Source organism: Fundulus heteroclitus, chromosome 9 (assembly GCF_011125445.2).
Source record: "Fundulus heteroclitus isolate FHET01 chromosome 9, MU-UCD_Fhet_4.1, whole genome shotgun sequence".
NCBI classification, from domain to species: Eukaryota; Metazoa; Chordata; class Actinopteri; order Cyprinodontiformes; family Fundulidae; genus Fundulus; species Fundulus heteroclitus.
In genome coordinates, this window is record NC_046369.1 from 4,090,902 (window position 1) to 4,109,687 (window position 18,786).

Sequence of the window (18,786 nt, forward strand, 5' to 3'; positions counted from 1 at the left end):
TTTAGGCACTATTCAGAATGGGAAATATAGGCAAACTTGTCATTTAAGTAATTAAGATGTGTGTTTTCTCATTTTAACTTACACATCCCTGCATGAATGAAAATGAACAACTGTAACTGTGATTAACATTTCTGCATGAGAACCCAGTTTTAACTACGCCTCACAATGAAAAGATCTGAAGATCACAGTTAAATAAAAACTGTTGTACTATAGTACAAGATTATTATGCAGAAGTCCAGAAAATGCTCAACAGAGATGGATGATTTAAACTACAACAGCATGCTCTATTTCACAACCAATTTATGTGGCTAAACATTAGCAGCACAGTAAAGCTGGTGGAGTTTTGCACGTGACATTCGTCTTCTTCTTCTTCTTATTATTATTATTAGTAGCAGTAGTAGTATTGCTGTCATTTCAAAACTTCCATAATAATAATAATAATAATAATAATAATAATAATCTTTATTGTCATTGGAACACATTCCAATGAAATTTGTTGTCTGCATTTAACCCGTCCTCTTGGGGAGCAGTGGGCTGCCACTGTGCGGCGCCCAGGGGGATAAATATGGGATTAAGGGTCACACTTTTTAAGTTTGCTTTAATTTCATAGCAAATAGGATGACTTTTACTCAAATACAGACTTTGGTTCATTAAAATCTGATTGGAATTAATTTAATAAAATAGGGTAAATACAGTTTTCTTTACTTTTCTTAAAACAATCATATTCTAGTATTTTTGGTTATGTTATATATTTATTTTCATCCTTTGGCCCTAGAGCGCTTTCTATTTAACAATTTTGGCCCAATATCCAAAAAGTTGGACACCGGTGATTTACAGTATATCCTCACAATATACATTTTTTTATGGTTTCTTCACCTGGATGATTTAATTTGTGGAACGGAAATCAGTTTACAGTCTACCTAACAGAGTTTAGCAACACAGTGAGTTTTTAGAAACACATCCATGCTCAATTTGATAAGTGAGAAAAAAAGGTTAGTCTGCACTAAATATGAGCTCATATGCAAATTTATTGGTTTATGTAGCGTGTCTCATCTGTTCAGTAGGGCTTCATTGCCTGCTTGCAGTACTTTTAATGCTTTTACTTGAATTATCTAGAGAAACCGGCTTGTTTTCTCCCGCCTAGCTACTTTCTAGATACCTGCTTTCCTTTTGGAGATTAAAAAGCCAGTCCCTATGATGTGAATTGTTCCATTTCAGGAAGAAAAAAAAGACTTGCTTTAAATTAAAGCTGACATATGTTAGTTTCAGATCAAAGACCAGGATGAGAAAATCTGTGGTTATAGTGACGGTTGGTGTAAGTTTCCAGTAACTGTGTTTTGATGTGATGGAAACAACTCTGTGTATTTTGTGCGTAAAATGAATCACCATGTGCTTCATGACTGTGTAAGAACTGGGTCAGTGAAGCTACGCACGGACAATTAAACCGTAGCAGGAAGCACTGTGTGTTTATCTCATGTTCTATCTGTGCGCAGTTATGCAGGTCGCGTTGTTGGCAGCACCTTGAAAGGCCAGAAGGAGAATCCAGAGATCTCTACACGTCATACAGATCCTGCCCTCAAGGAGGTGAAACAAAGGATGGAGCAGATAACACAGGTAGAAATATACCGATATGCTTCCCACACTTCAAAGATGATTTTTGCAATTCGACCATTGCACTTTATGGTAAAATTATTATATTTGTTGAACACATTAGGGAGGCACTGGAAGAAATACGTGATTCACAAAATCATGTGAAGGCATAAAATAGAATACAATAAAAAAGTCCTTTATGTCCCTCAGTGGATAATTCTCGTGTCCAAATATTTACAAAAATAACACAAAAAACACCTGTTAATTATGTTGTGAGCAGTGAAAGCCATAAAGTCTAACAGCTGCTGGGGGAAGGGTCTGCGATAACGCTTTTTTGTGCATTCAGGATGCAGCAGTCTGACACACACCCATCAGTCACAATAAGGAGTCAGACTAATGATTGATTAATTTGGTCAGACCATGAAAGAATAGGTGGATGGAAAACAAAATAATATAAATGGAGCGGTGACTCTTTTTTTCTGGTTCTTTAATCGTATTTAAGAAGACTGTGTTCTGAGTTTATGCAAGACCAATAAATGGAAGAAGTGCAAACATGAACTGTTTTATGTGTTAGAAAACAGGAAAAGATAAGACAAGACAAGACATTGCTCTATTGTCCCACAATTACAGTTGTGTTACGGTGGCAAAAACACCCAAAACAAAACAGAGTTACACACCAAATCAGTAATGACTTTCCTCCTTGTTTGCAAACAAAATGCTGGGTTTGACTGAACCGCAGCAGAGTCCACAGTGCTTTATAGTTTTCTATGCAAAGGACTACATACAAATCTGCAAACCAGATCCATGCCAACACCTGTCTGCTGCTGGAAGCACCAGTAATGAGAGCAAAATAAGTGAACCGCAGAGCAACAGGAGACAATGATCTGGTCTAATAAATCAGGATTTTTATTATTTTTGCTTACCTGTGGTAAACACGGTACCAGAATGCAGCGTGCAGCGAGAGGGACGCAGTGTAATGCTTCAGGCAATGTTTTACAGGGAGAGCCTTGGCTTCTGGGATCAAATGAAATGTTACGTTGACACATATTACTGTTGCATGCCATGTACACCCTTTCATGGAGAGGATATTTGAGTTTCAAGGATAAGGATATATGAGTTTATGATATTGATGTCAGAAGACTGAGATGCAGACTCAAGAAGCTTTACTCTTTACTGTTTTAGCTCAGCGGACTTGTGTTTTGGAACATCCGTGTACATGACATGCTTAACTTACAGGCTGACGAGTGCAAATCTCCCTCCAGTGTTTCCTGACAACGTGCTGGACTCGTCGGTTTTGGTCACGCATCCCAGAACCTCAGCTTTCACCCTGTGGTTCTCTGTCAGAGTGGTTCACTTTTCATCACCGTCTGTGTTGATTCCTCTTCAAATGTTAGGTTTATGGCTGCAGCCACATTGGTCAATTTTGGACTCATTTTTCCAATAACATTGCTTCAGGAATTGTTATGCTTTTCAGCATGATACGAGCTTTCTTCTGAAACTTGACAATGCAACACTTATTTCTTCCATTGCCTCCGGGAACTAAAATTAAGTACATTTTTCTTGAAATGAGTGTATTTATCCTTGATTTGAGCAGATAAATAAGATTATCAGCCAATGGACTAAGTATTTGTACCCCTAAAATAAGATAATTAGATATACTGTACTTGAAATAAGATGACAGAGATGAGCTTTTCCTATATTAATTGTAAAAATCTTATTCCATTGGCAGATCATTTAAACTTGCTGCTCAAAACAATGACAGATACACTCATTTCAAGACATTTTTACCTACTTTTAGTTCAATGTTTGCTGTGTATACAGCACTTTCCCTTTCAACTGAAGTTATTTGTAGGGTTTTCTTTCCAACCGGAACACATTTACAGCAAGTTCAGTCTGGCATTGACGTTGGTTTCAATAGAATCCTTCAATCTCCTGTTTTTGTTATTTATTTTAAGTTCCTTGAATATCTTTTTTTAAATTTTTTTTTATTTATTTTGGCAATCTTCTACGACCCTTTTTTTAATTCTTTGGATGTCCTCTTGGCTCAAACTAAGGAAATCTCAGTACAGTGCTGGTTGGAAGATGCATGGGTTTGTCAGGAACACAAAGACATACAAATAATTATCCACACATTTTCTTTTCTTATATATTTACATGCAAACAGATCATAGATGAGGGTGCAACCATTTAAACCAATATGTACCAAATTGTGTCAGTTATTGTGCTAAAACAACCAGATCGTTAATCAGTTGCCTAGTTTTTATTGACATTAAATAGAGAAGACATATTTTCTGCCTTGTGAGTGACAGAAATGTTTTTGTATTATCATTCACATTCTCTGAAAATGTGCAGATTTTTTATAATGTCTTCCAGGGTTTGTTAAATTTATGAGCACAGCATTAATCTACATATTTATGTCATACAGCAGTGTTTTATGCTGTTATAGCCAGGAGAAAACATCATAAATTAATATCTGTTTAATTTTATTGTTTGCTTTTATTCTGTCCTGCCCTAACAGGATGTATATTTAGAATTAAAATAATTCCCTACACCATAGTGAGTAACATACAAAAAGATAAGGCAATGTCACCTCAGATGTTAAGCTTGTTAGGATTTTTATTTATTTATTTTTTTGCTACTATCAGACCTATAAATATGCTGTGATAACTGTTATCTCATCTTTAGTTCCAGGTCAGTACCAAATCACTTTGTAGCTTCCGAAAGTCATTCAAATCTTCACCTCAACACTCTGAGCTCAGTTTTCAAGCAAAAACAAAAATCTTCTTAAAGTTAAGACTAATCATTGTATCTAAAAAAAAAAAAAAAAATGAATCTTATTTTCTCATCTATAAATGTTTAGATTAGTAATGGAGAATTATGGGACAGGACAAGCTGAGCCTCTTTTTTCTGCTTTTGCTTTTGAAGCTCTCTCAGTTCCCCCTTTAATCTTGTTGTTAGGTCCATTAATCATGCTGAATTTAACGCGTGTAATTGCTAAGTCAGCATTTAGAGGGTGCATGTGTGGTGTGCAGTGTTTTTTTTGCCATAAACACAAAAAGGCACACTACACACGCACCACATAATCATTTATGTATGAGCTTTCTAGGGCTCGTTAATTCGATGTGAGTGGTCTTTTATCTGTTAGAGAACATTTCATCTTACGTAAATATTCATGTGCGAACAGAATAAAGTGTTAACGTTTCTTCTACAAATAAAAAAAGCACAGTTTTATTTATGTAGTCCTAACAGGTCACGACATGGAGATGAAGTAAAGCAATTTTATGTACTAAATGGGTGTGCAAACGTGGAACAAGTCTGCTCAGAGAGGAAAGTGTAACTTTAATGAGCTTTTATCATTATTTAGAAGTTTATAGTGGCTCCGTTTTTGTGCATATTGGCAAGTAACATGTTTTTAAGTGGTTGCTATTTCTCTGACGTACAAGTTGATGCATGCCATTTATAAATTATCATTCCTGTCTGTCATTTGCTGTTTATATACGCTCACAAGAAGAATGAAAGATGGATGAAAATATGAAACAGGAGAAACAAGCATCCTTGGAATTTGAATTATTTTAGGAACCATCTTTCAATCGTTTTTTTTTTTTTTTTCCCCTCCAGTTTCTGGTTTGTGTTATGTGTTAATAAAGCTTCAGCCGGGATGAGGAACGGTTGACAATGTCTTCTTCGTCTACTGGGATTTTATTAGTGTAGTCATTTATAGCTGCAATCAAGATTTGTGTGCATGTTCAGCCAATCAAGATGAGCTTAATAAATCCTGTGGGAACATCCTTTTTTTTTGTGAAGTGACGGGACGTGACAGCATGGGCAAAGGGTGGCTTCATTAAAATGTTTTCGTTTCGCTCTTCCCACCAGAGGTCGGTCATCTGACGACAATATTGAGTTATTCACATTTGACCTCGGAAAGCAATGTTTGTATCGCGTTGTAGAAATGTAGTTTCCACCCCCCCCCCCCACACCCAACAAACAGATTTAGCTTTTTTAGATGTTTCTAAATCATTTTGAAGGGTAAGTAATAAAAGGTATGATGTAATCAAATTAAACATAGAGAGATTTTGTTATATAGAGAGACTTTAGGGTAGCTATCCTGTTAAAACTAAGTAATAATACCCTAACAATGAGGTAACACTTTGTTAATTAATGTATATAGGCCATGCCATTTAATTGCCATTCTTTGATTACTGCTTAATTAAGACATTTTTGTAATATTTGAGAATTATCGAGTATATAATAGTAGAAATTTGAAAATAGTTTTTTATCCTCTAATAATAATCATAATATCTAATTCCTTTATTATAATTTAATTACCTTGGAGTAAGTTCAAAGTACACTTAAAGTAAAACTTTGTGTCGTACTCTAAATAATAAAAGACAAACATACAGCAAGTCATACACCCACTATGTGACAATACTTTGTTAATTAAAGGTACTGTGTCCATGTTACCAGCTTTTTATAATTTTATTATTAACGCTCTAATAATAGAGAGGAGCTTTTCCATGGATGCTCTGGTAAGTGAGGGAAAAATCCTTTAATCCATTCGTGCAGTGATGGAAATTCTTGCCGCCAGAAGAGCAAGAGTAAGATGAGCGTTATATGTTCCTGCTTTCGTCCTCTCATCAGGACTGAGCCACAGAGTTCTGCTTTTATCGCGATCTCTGGACATTTTGGCTTGGGTTCCCAATGAGAAGCGCATTACATTAGTCACATCTACAACCGTTTCCACGCGAATAAGAGAACACCCCTGATGGAAGCAGGGTGGTAAATGCATTTTTATGCTTTTTCAGCTCTCTGCCTAATGAAATGATAGTGAATGACTCCAAAGTCTGTCCCTGCATTTCTGGGCTTCCCCTTGGATCTTGGCTGCAAGTGTTTCCACGGCTGCCAAATGCCTCTGCCTGTATCCCTTTTCGTGTTTAGAAAGAATACATGATTTTGAAGCATCGGGGGGGAAACGTCGACCTCGATGGGGAAATGTGCCTTTCTATGATTCAGTGAACGAAAAGCATGTATGTTGGGGGAAAGTATAAAGCTATATAATTTAAGCATCATAGCTGCTTATTACTCATCTCCTCAGTGTCCAGCACTGAGCGTCAACAGCTACTCCCATGCATTTAATTGATAACAAGGCAGAGCTATCACAAACAGCTCTCTATGTTTACTTTTTATTTATATTTCATTTGCCAGATTTCACCAGTTTAAAGCCATGAGGACATATACCAAAACACATTTTTTTTTTATCACAGAAAAACAAAATGTTGCCCTGTTAAAATTGCTGTCTGTTTGGCTAATTTGTGCCATTTGCTCTCTTTTAGTCATTGTTCATCTTCTTTACCTAGGTTCATCATCATTGTTCAGTAAGGGATTTGATAAGACGTGTCGTTAAACTGTGATAAAAGAAATATGTTGTCACTGTTAGAGCACAGTTTATAGATACTTGCTATCTTCTCAGATTCAACCAAATCCAAATATTTTAGGGATGGCCAGATCATGATTGGCTGTACCCTATAATTATATGAGGCTTTATTTGAGACTCTATTTACAGTAATCTCCAAAGAGAGTCCCAGTCTGATATTTCATTAAACTGGAGGCCATGTTTATGCTTGTGGCAGCGGTGGGTTTGGTGGGCAGTAAAATGAATCATGAGTGGTAAACTACACATCATTAGTGTGACACATTAAGCGTTACATGTTACTTAATTATTAGGATTTTATCTCATTTAACTCACTCACCAATGACATTCAAAATGCTACGTTTCCTTTTGTTTTCTTGTTGGTGACGGATAATTTGCACTATGAGGAATTTCTCTAGGACAGTGTTCTCTTTGTGAAGATACTGGGTCACAAAAGCCTCCAGCTGAAGATTTTTTTTTCATACAGAGCAGTTTGATGAAGTGGAGGGAGTGCTAGCATATTTACTCTCTTTTTCAGTATGACTTGTTTATAATATGTCCTCTTTTTTCAAAGAGGACATATGCTTTTTAATGTCTTCTTTTTCACGTTTCACATGGAACTGCAAGACTTCGGTCTGAATTCCTCGTTGTTGCTGCCCCACAGCCTCTCTTTTGGCCCTTTTCTGAGGCGTTTCAGAAAGCAACTCGTTTTGTTCAAGGACACACTCCACCCTGTCGGCCATTTTTGTATTATATTAGCGGACAATATAAGACGATATGAATTGTGCGGTTAATACGCCCAACAACTGAACATTTTGACCTATCCACTTGTAGCTTTGACATCCTTGAGCTTGGACTAAAAAAATCACAGCAAAAAATAAAATAAAAAATGGAGCACGAAATTGCCAACCAAGAAGTCCATGAACTTTTTTAGCAGTTCCGCAGCAGATACCGTGACATAATTGTTCAAAAACGCGAAAGAGTGGAGAAAACTGAACTGCTTAAAACATATGATCCAAACAGAATATAAAGATATCTACACAGCACCTGGACAGACTACATTCAGCTTTTCTGCCCTCCTTAAGACTCCAAGTACAAAACAAAAAGATATTTAAGGGCTAAAAAAAAAGTGGATTTGGCACGATCTGTCCCCTTTAACACTTTGTTTTGAATCTCTTAAAATTTAATGACTGATGTTCCAGCTGTGCTCCGCAGACAACTGCCTGGGGATGTCTTGCACAACTCCCCTAGCGAGTCACATGACACAGACAGGGAGCAGCGGTAGCCAATACAGTCGCCTGTCACTGCAAAATGTGAAAATTATAAAACAAAGATTTATCAGATTGACATAATATCCTGCAAAGTCAGATAATGATACGTTGCCGCAAGCCATAAATTTAAATAAGCTCTGGTTTTTAAAACCACAGACAGTTAGACCAGCAACTGGCATCAGGAATTTAGCTCATTCAGGGGCGTGGATACAGATCCCTAAAAATGCCCAGAAGCAAAGCTAATAATAATTTTGTGACATTTAAAAGACACATGGTTCTTACTTTATCTTTGTCATTGGTAGCTGTTGAAAATATCCGCCCAATGTGGCATAAAATCTTAGAGATCAAGGAGTAGTAATATAATGGGGAAGTATCCGATTTAATGCTAATCCAAGGCAGGACTAGCATTTGCGGTCCTGTGGTAACCACAAATGTTTAGCAAACTTGCTTTACCCAGACACTTAACAGTCTGGCTGCATTTGTAAATATGCGATACTTATTCTTTGTTTTTGCAAAGGAGCTGTTAGTGGATCTCGGCTGGGCAAGCAAAAAACGGGGAAGGGGGGAGGAAGAGGACGGAGGGAGCACTCAGACAGATGGAGGCAGTGGAGACGATTGCGATGATGAGGATGGCTGCGAAGCATCTGGCGAGGAGAGCGGTGAGTCACACGTACACACTAACGCACAGACGAGCATGTGGGAAGAGAGGAATAAACAATGGCAAACACACACCCGCTTCCAAGCGCACATGCATTTCCTGTTCATACACAACTCAGACACAGTTTATCCGCACATACTTAGCAAATGAAGAAAGACGTGTGGTTCACCGGCCCATTGGGCATTTTAATAAGCTGCACCCTTCCCATATGTTTTGCCAGCAGGGAAATGTCCAGAGGGAGGAATAGTACATAGAGCCAGATTCAGATGCCCCCCCCTCCCCCATCTTACTTTTTTTTTTCTTTTCTTTTTTGCTGGTCTCTGCAGTTTATTTCTGTCTCAGCTGGGATGAAGGATGAACTAACAACCGGGTCACCCCAACGACAGAAATGTAAAAATAAGCCGTGATTATTCAATTTCTTTTTACTTATTCATGGTGTGTGAGCGTATACATAAAACATGGATGTCATAGGGAGATCTAGAGATCCAGGGAATCCTTTGATGCAATTCCACAAAGGGAGTGCAACTGAAACTCTGGTATGAATTAAACTGTTGATGAGAAAAAAAAAAAGTGACTCTATATGAATGCTCAAATTGAATTTTTCCCTTTTTGAACCCATATTCACATTAAAAATTAAGCTTGTTTGTAGTAAATTTCAGAGCTAATGAAGTTGAAAGATACTGTAAAACTGAGAACATCTGATATTCACAGTTTGTCTGGAATTAATCAGTAACATTAACTCATTATTGAGAAACGTGGCTTTTTCTTTTTGAAATATGGAATAAAAAAGCTTGGCTAAATAGCACAGATGGTGATGTCAGAGGATCCTCAGGACTGGAGGAATTATATACAGGTGCGTCTCCAGAAAATGTAATATTGCGTAAAAGTGCAATTTGTTTGCCAGTCATTTCAGAAAGTGAAACAATTATTTTAGAGAAATTCATTACACAGAATAAAATAGTTCAACTTTTTTTTGTCTTTTTTCTCCCTTTTTCTTTTTACAATTTTGAGAATTATGGCTTGAAAACCCAAAATTCAGTGTCTCAAAAAATTAGAATATCACAGTAGACCAATCAAAAAAGGTAGACATGCACAAATGTCAGGCTTTTTAGTATGTATGTCAATTTCTATGCCCTCAATACTTGGTGTGGCTCCTCTTGCATGAATTACTGCATCAAAAGGCCGTGGCATAGAGGCCATCAGCCTGTGGCACTGCCGAGGTGTAACGGAAGCCCAGATTGCTTTGATAGCTGTCGTCTTGTTGGGTCTGGTCTCTCTCATCTTCCTCTTGAAAACAGTTTTAGGAGGTTGTACGGGGGTTCTGGTCGGGGGAGTTTGCTGGCCAATCAAGAACATGAACACCAAGCAAGCAGCTTCTGGTACCTTTGGCAGTGTGGGCAGGTGCCAAGTACTGCTGGAAAATAAAATCAGTATCTCCATAAAGCTTGTCAGCAGCAGGGAGCATGAGGCGTGGCTGTGGGCTTCAGAAAACACGGTGGACCAGAACCAGCAGATTGCGTGGCATCCCAAACCATCACTGACTGTGGGAACTTGACTCTGGACTTCAAGCAACGTGGATTATGTGCCTCTCCCCTCTTCCTCCAGACTCTTGAACCTTGTTTTCCAATGACATGCAGAATTTAATTTCATCCTGTAGCCCATGTGAAGGATTTGTCTGTGCGTAGTAACTCCTGCGGCAGTGACCCCAGCCTCAGGCCACTCCTTGTGAACTTCCCCCATATTATTGAACGGATTTTGCTCGACAATCCTCTCAAGGTTGCGGTTCTCCCTGTTGCTGTTCGGCCGTTTCCTGCCACACTTCCTCCTTCCACTCAATTTTCTGTTAAAAGTTTTGGATACAGAACCTTGAGCAAGCAGCCTCTTCAGCAATGCCCGTTTGTGGCTTCTCCTCCTTTTGAAGTATGGAACACCAAAGGTTTCAGAAATTAAATAAATGAATAAAACATTATGAAATAATAACCTACTTGAATAAATAAGATATCAACATTTAAAGTGACAATGAAATTGTGAAACAATTGAATGCTTATAAATTTATCAGCTCATTATGATTAAATATATTTTATTCTTCTTTAAAAATTTGTATAATGATAAAAAAGTTAGTTTCACATTAATATTTTTCACAATAATATAACATTATTTTTTAGATATTTTTATTTAATTCCATACGTTTTTATTTCAAAATGTAATTTTTTGAAATCCTCTTTTATTTTGTTTTCCAATCAAGAGAAACAAGGCAGGGCGAGCAGTATGATTGGCTGCTTCTTTACCCAGACCAAAGCAATCCAACACCGAGTTTCAAGTCAGGCCTGAAGCTCCTAATTCAGGGCTGCATCTTTTGAAGGACCTATTCTTCGTGGGACCGGTCTTGTAGCTATACTGCAGCTCACTGAATTAACAGCGCTTTCATGTAAAACATTAAGTGAAACCCACATCATTTTCCAAATCTTCAAATTCTCTACCTGCGGCAACGGGTATGAAGCTTCATAGCAGGGTTTGTAGCCAGGAAGAGGCAGAGCAGCTGTCTGTGAGAGTGCGGAAGTGGAAAGGCAATCACGGCTCCCTCAAGTAAATGGAGAACTGCTTTCACGTGAAGTCGCCAATAACACAGAAAAAAAAACATGAGAAGTTGCTTTATTTAAAATTAATAAATCAGTGGAGAAGGGGCCCGAAAAGTTGCTGGCAACAGCAGCGCTGAGACAGCAAGCGTCAGCCTCCTCAGAAACTGACAGGGTCCCTCTCACATCTGCAATCTGTGGGGGCGAGCCAGCCGCACGAACGCCGTGATTGGTTAGTGTTATCGAGAGCGAGAAGAACCTTTGCGATTGCTGAGCAGAGCGGGCCGGCACCACTTCTTCAAATACAAATAGATTATTATTATTATTCTCTACAAATAGAGAATAATAAAAATTATGAACTAACTGAACAGTTTGATATCTGAATTATTTCTCATGCAGAAAGCCAGCAGGAGTTGGAAAGGTATTGTGACGGGAGAAAGGCGTTCTCTCGTGGGAAAGCTGCGCTCCCAGCACGGCCAAACATTTTTTAAATCAAGCGATGCGTCTACACACCGAGCAGATATTTTGGGTTAACTCCTGAAACCTTTATTAAAGTTAATTTTATGTCACAGAAATATCAAATTTATTCACAGGTTTTCACTCCTCTCCACCATTGCTGTTTAGGGTTAAAACCCTAAAAAAACCCTTCAACCCGCATTGACACATTCAGCCTTCGTCACTTGCTGTAACATCATTGGTCTACAAGCAAATCACTTTTTAAGGATCAGCCAATGGGGGCGCAGGTCCAACCCACTGATGCTAATTGGCAGGCAAATTGATTCTGATGAAAAGTGTCATTATGAAATAAAAGAGGCTGGAATTAAATGATAATACTACAATAATAATTGATTTTATTGTGAAAAGTATTAATGTGAAATAAATGTTTTATTATTATACACGTTTTTGAATTTGTATAATAGGAGAGATGACCATTTTATAAGTGTTCAGTTGTTTCACAATTTCTCTGTCACTTTGAATATTTATATCTTGTTTATTCAAGTAGATAATTATTTCATAATGTTTTATTTATTTATGTATTTATTTCATTTTTAAATCTTTGGTGTTCCATAGTGAAGGGTGTTGATTGCTCTTCTGGACATCTATCCAGTCAGCAGTCTCCCCTATGACTGTGTAACATACTGACCCAGAGTGAGAGACAGGTTTCAAGAAACCTCTGCAGGTGTTTTGAATTGATTAACAGATTAGGCTGTGACACCATGAGTTTCTAATGATGAATATTTTTACAGTATTCTAATGTTGGAGCTTCTTTATCTGTAAACTAGAATCATCAAAATTACAAGAAATTACAAGAAATATATCCCTGTGTAATGGTTCTATATAATATATCAGTTTCACTTTCTGAGACGACTGGCAAAAATTGCACTTTTCCACAATATTCTAATTTTATTTATATGCATCTGTAAATAAGCGCAGATTCTGGACCATGCAAAATCCCATGGGTTCTGGACCAGATGGTAAGTTGAGATAATTTGTGGATGGAGCCTGAACTGGGTCCAAAATTAGGGAAATGTGTAAACAAAACTATCATTAACACCTCTTAAGATTCCATCACAAAACAATTTCCTGCAGTATTTCTACACGCTCCTGAACAGAGGTGAAGTGTTTTTGCACCGTTATGCACTCGGATGTTCGAGGCTACCCATCACAATGTTCTCCAAAAATGATGAGCTTTGGTAAAGTTTTTATAGGAATATGATAGCAGAAGTAGCTTGACCTGGAGTTGCTAGCTCTTATATTCCTATCTTTGACTTTTTCCACTTTTTGTAAATATTTTTGTAGCAGCTATAGGTAGAACCTCAGCAAAAGCTGTGGTGAGAACATTGACAAAGACCGTGATGAGGTATTGTAACTAAACAAAGGTTGTCCTTCGGTAGATTTTAGGCTGACTTCTACATATACCATAAACAAAGCTCAAATCAAGTCAATAAAAGGAAAATAGAACTAACACACAAATGCAAACCCAAAACCATAAAAATGGTTAGACATTTCTTCATCTTCCAGTTTTATAAATAAATTAGCCAGCTTCTTTAAAATCAAAATGAATGCAGCATTTTCAGTAAAACTTCAGAGTAATAATTAAAATGTCCAGAAAAGCAAACAGAAAGTTTTGCTGCTCTGATCTGTTGTGCAGACATATCAGGAGACACCAAAAGGAGATAAATATCTCCTTTTGGTGTCTCCTGATATTTATAATATCATAGGACCAAAAATATCCTCTATCCTTTTCCCAAAATGTAGGATCTCAGACGGTGAGAGAATTTGTCTACGCTACAAAAACTTAGGGTTAACACTGACACACTGCTAGCGCTTGTCCTAGCAATTAGCATTTTCTTTGACGTCAACGTGGCTGCTTGACATATACTAATGTATTTTTTTTAGTGCTGTAACATATGAAAGACCAAAATAACTGCTGCAGATTATTTGATACAACTATTAATTTCAAATCTAACAGAGTCCTAACTTATGTGTCAGAGTGCAAAGTGGTTGATGTTTACCTGATTTTATTACACTCGAAATGTGCGCAAGAGAAAGAGTTGATTAGTGAAAATAGTGGGAGTTCATAGTTTTCATACATAAAATAGGAAGCGGAAAAAAAGTGTTTTTCAGTATTGGACCTGCTAGTCCACAATAAAGTCAAGGAAGCCTTACCAATTTCATCCGAAAAAATCCATATCCTAACTATTGCTAAAAAGACCATGGCTTCTTGACAAATATCAATCCCCACAGGTATCGTCATGGCCTTTCTCCAACAAATGTACCTAAATGAAAGGATGCATACATTTTAATCCTTTCAATGAGAAATGACCATGCTACAATAAAATATGAATTTATTTTAAGACATTTATTTATATATATATATATATATATATATATATATATATATATATATATATATATATATATATATATATATATATTTATTTACCAGAGGTGTCTCTTAATATTTTCAAGCCATAAAAATGGATCTAATTTCTTAAAAGCACAAACGATATAGCTATGCTGGTGTTATTCTAAATGTGTATTGTAAAATACTTTTATTTAAAAAAAATATTTTGTGTTTATTTAGAATCACTGCAAACAAAGTAAGTATCCCATACAATGTCCATCTTTCAGGATCTGCTTTATTGGCCAAGATTCTATGCACAAACAAGTAATTTGGCTTTGGTTTCAAGCCCTCAATGCGCACAAACATTTAGTGCATATTTTTAAAATCTAGAGGAAATAGAAGATTCAAAGATTCTTTATTGTCACCGTGTGTTACAGAGGTGAAATTTCCTTTTGAATAAGGATAAAACGAAAGGTTGTGATAGTGTTGAGGCTGTAAGGCGTTTATTTCATCAGAGAGACAGACCAGGGGGAAGAAACTGTCTCTTTTGCTTCTAGTCTTTGCAAATAGTCCTCTGTAGCACTTACCTTACAGAGGACTTACAGCAGCTGCTCAAAGTATTTCATGACCACAGACGTCTGGGCTACAGGCCTGTAGTCATTGAACGCCGTGATGGAGCGTTTCTTGGGGACCAGGATGACGGTGCAGCTCCAGAGACTTGTTAAAGATCTGAGTGGAAATAGGGGCCACTTCTTCAGGGCTGGCCTTCAGGCAGAAGTGAGAAATACCATTAGTTCCTGGAGGTTTCCTGGTCTTCTGACGCTAAAGAGCCTATCCTCTGTGCTCTTTAGTGGAGGGGAGGAGGGTGGTTTGATGCACTGGGAGCGTTTGTGGCAGAGCGAGATGTGGACGAATTGGTGGGAAATGTGAACGGCTGCTTTTCAAACATGCAGTAGAAGCTGTTAAAATTGTCTGCCAAATGAGGGTTCTGTCATATTGTTTTTCAAACCATATCCAACCGTAGCAGGATCGTTAGCTGAGAAGTTGAGTTTCGGTTTCCCACTGTAGCTTCTCCTTGCTGGCTTGATCTCCCTGGTCAGTTTCTTCCTGACCTGTCTATACGGGGCCCGGTCACAGCTGCTGGTAGCCTCTGTCTTGTTCCTTCGCAGCTTCCTTGGGGCAACAGTGGCACAGGAGCTGGGAGTTCCCCCTGTAACCGATGAGTTGACGGTTCGTACCCCAGCTCTCACCATCCTAGTCGTTGTGCCCTTGGTCAAGACACTTTGTATGCTTTGCCTGCTGTTGGTGATTAGAAGGTCAGGCGATTGTCTGACCGCCTCGCTTCTGTCCGTCTTCCCCAGGGCAGCTGTGGCTACAATGAATCTTACTACCATTAGCACGTGAATGACTTGAGTGAATGACTGAAGTGTAAAGTGCTTTGGGGTCTGTTTTTACCATATCCTCTCAAAAACAGATGTATGATGTCACAGTAAAATAATAACTTTAATCCTTGCAATCCAAACAGACCTGTAACATCTGCTTTGATTACTCCGTCCACTTTCTAACAAAACAGAGACACAGGGCTGTGTAACATTGGTCCAGTCTGTTAGTGTCTCTGGTGGGACACTTTACGTGTTGCTGGTACTTTAGTAGTTCATCTGTGAGGTCTGAAGAGAAGTCTTTTTTTTTTTCCTCTAGGTCTGTTATCAGCTCAGATAGCTCTTTTTCAGCTTCTGATGAAGCACCAGTCAGAACAAATGAGATGAACTCCCCCGGTTTATAAAACGTTTTACCATTTTCAACAAATGACTCCAGGTGAGGGCTACCTGTCGTCTGTAACACTGGGACATCGGTATTCCCGCCTACTTTTGTGTAAAAGTGGGTTCCCCTTCCTCTCTCTCTTCCTGAGAACTCCGCGTTGCTATTCACTCAAAACATTTGGACGGGCATCTGAAGTGTGCCGTCCAAGATGTGTCCATAGAGCCACCTTTAGGCTACAGATCCTTGCATGTTTGAGTCCCTGTGCTCAAAAGAAAGCAGCTCAACCGTTTTGTTCACCGGGGAGTGGACATTTACCTCGTAGATAGACGGGAGCAGAGCACACAGTCCTTGCTAGCAGAGCTTGACGAGCGTACCTACGCATTTCCCCTATCCGTGTCTACAGTCAATCCCACAGAGAGCTGCTGCGCTTTCAACCTGGCCCTCTCAGAATACTCTCTGCACGGAACCTTTAATCACTATTTCATCTCAAACAGTCTGTTTTTTTCTATATTTAAACACGCTCTTTTCTCTGTGAAAGGATTACTCTACATCCGTAGACACCCCCTGATACACTGGCGTTAAGGAATCAGTACTATCTGGATCAGTGGAAAGCCCTGCAACCCTGAATATCTTTTTAGAGCTGAAGCTTTCCACGAAACTAAAGTGGTTTGTCACTGGGGTGTTTTTGATCATAGCAGAGAAGAACACGTCTTATCATCTGCATATTATGTTTTCTGAGATTTCTGTATGGCAAAGATTGCACCACTAAATAGAAAAGGGTTATTATCTGAGTTCTAATAATCCCTGCTTGAAAAGATTGATGTCCATAATTTAGGATTAATTCTTCTGCAACACAACCTAATTACCTGTGACCAGAGGCCTCGTCTCCTGCATTGTTCCAACAACCTGCCGGTGTCCTTCCTGCTCCCTAGGGCGGTGTGTAACAGGGTTAAAGGTTATTGATGCATTCATCATGCCGGCAATGTCCTTGTCGTCGCCAGAGTCATGAATATCTCTTTGTGGAGTGGAAGAAACCCTGAGTGAGGTTTACGGGTCCTGCGTGATTCTGTCCTGAGGGTCATTGGTTTGCAGCTCCTGGGATGCAGACCCAAGCAAACCAAGAGGACATTTTTTTTTTTTTAGCGTTCTGGGAAAATAAAAGCGCCGAAGGCTATGATGACTGAACTGCTGGTGTTTTATCATTGGGCCTATTTATTTTCAACATGACTATCTGTGCTGCCTTTTTTTTATTTGTAATTGTTTTGCTGGCTCACACTAACATGGTTGAACTATGTGAAGTCATTATTCATTTATCATTTTGTGTTTGAAAGTATCTTCGTACCCATATGGTGTTGGCGCTGATTGTGGATTTATTTGCTAATCTATTGTTTTCCTCACAATACCATGTCTGTTGTGCAGCTGCTCTGGCAGAAAAGCAGATCTTGTAATGTAGGGTTAGGGAAGGGTCATTCTAATATTGGCTATGACTGAAATAATGAAAAATAATGGGTTATGTTTTGAAAAATTTCGAGCTTTATATTTAGTCAACGGTGGTTATAAGTGTTTCTTTATGCCTTGTGATAAAAGCACTGCATGAAAGGTTAGGTAATTTGATAAAGTTGTAACCAATTGCACACGGGATAAGAAAGAAAGATATGGCTTATATTCCCAAATAGCTACCACTTTACAGTACGGCTCCTATTATAGAGGTTTATAAATGGTTTGTAGTTATAATATAATTGAAACTGTAAACACTTTATAAATCATTTATTATACAAGGATGAGAAAGAGACAAAAAGGAACAGTTTCTTGGCAAATAGTGAGCCAAATCTATATTTGGCTAAAACGTTTCAAACTGTATACATTTCATCTAGAGTTGCTATACTAAATATTTCAGTCTAAAGTTCAGTAAGCATTTGCAAACACAATTCTGTACCATGTAATATTCTACTTAATCACTACATTATAAACATCCACAACTGTCAAACAGAGCCTTATTGTAATGGCATAAAGAAGAATATTACATGATACAGAATTATGTCTCTTTTTTTTCTTTCTCTCTCTTTAATTATGCATAATAAACAGTTATTAATGATTTATAAAGTTAAAATGCTTTTATCTGTGCATCAGGAGAATTTCTCAGTCAACCAAATGTTTTCACTTTCACAATACGCATAGTTTAAAACAGTGACCACTTTCTGTTCATTTTCACCCATTACTCCTAGAGTAAAGCATTTGTTGCTACGTTTGTCAGAGATTTTCCACTGACCTCTATGTGTCACATCCGTGGAAACTCATACCTCTTGCTGAGATGGATGTGGTTCATTGGATATTTGCTGGGAAATTTGCTGGCTATGATTTACCGAGCTTGAGTCTGCATATTAGGATCACATCTCTTGAACTGCTGTCAGTTCTTGGAGACAATGAGGATTTTCTGTGTTTTGCCCTTCTTGCTGGCTGTCTATTTGCATATAAACAAGCTTCTTGTGCACTGACACTGAAGGAGTGACAAAAGCGCTGCTGGACCACACAAATCACACTCGTAAGCGTGGGCATGTTGTATTTTTATTTACTTGTTTATGACAGTTTATGTCTTTGCGGCACATTAAATCATAAGTTCCATGTTAATTTCTGTAAAAAAAAAAAAAATACGACAAAATGAATACAAGTACGCC

General features: G+C 38.0%; 1 protein-coding gene across 1 annotated transcript in view; it reads left to right on the top strand.

Moving 5' to 3' along the window:
• The window catches only part of LOC105936964 (glypican-5), a 90,113-nt gene that overhangs the window by 45,365 nt on the left and 25,962 nt on the right, over positions 1-18,786 (top strand). The window contains exons 8-9 of the mRNA XM_012878043.3: positions 1,494-1,614; positions 8,786-8,927. Coding sequence (XP_012733497.2) covers positions 1,494-1,614; positions 8,786-8,927 — 263 coding nt within the window. The remainder of the gene's footprint in view (positions 1-1,493; positions 1,615-8,785; positions 8,928-18,786) is intronic.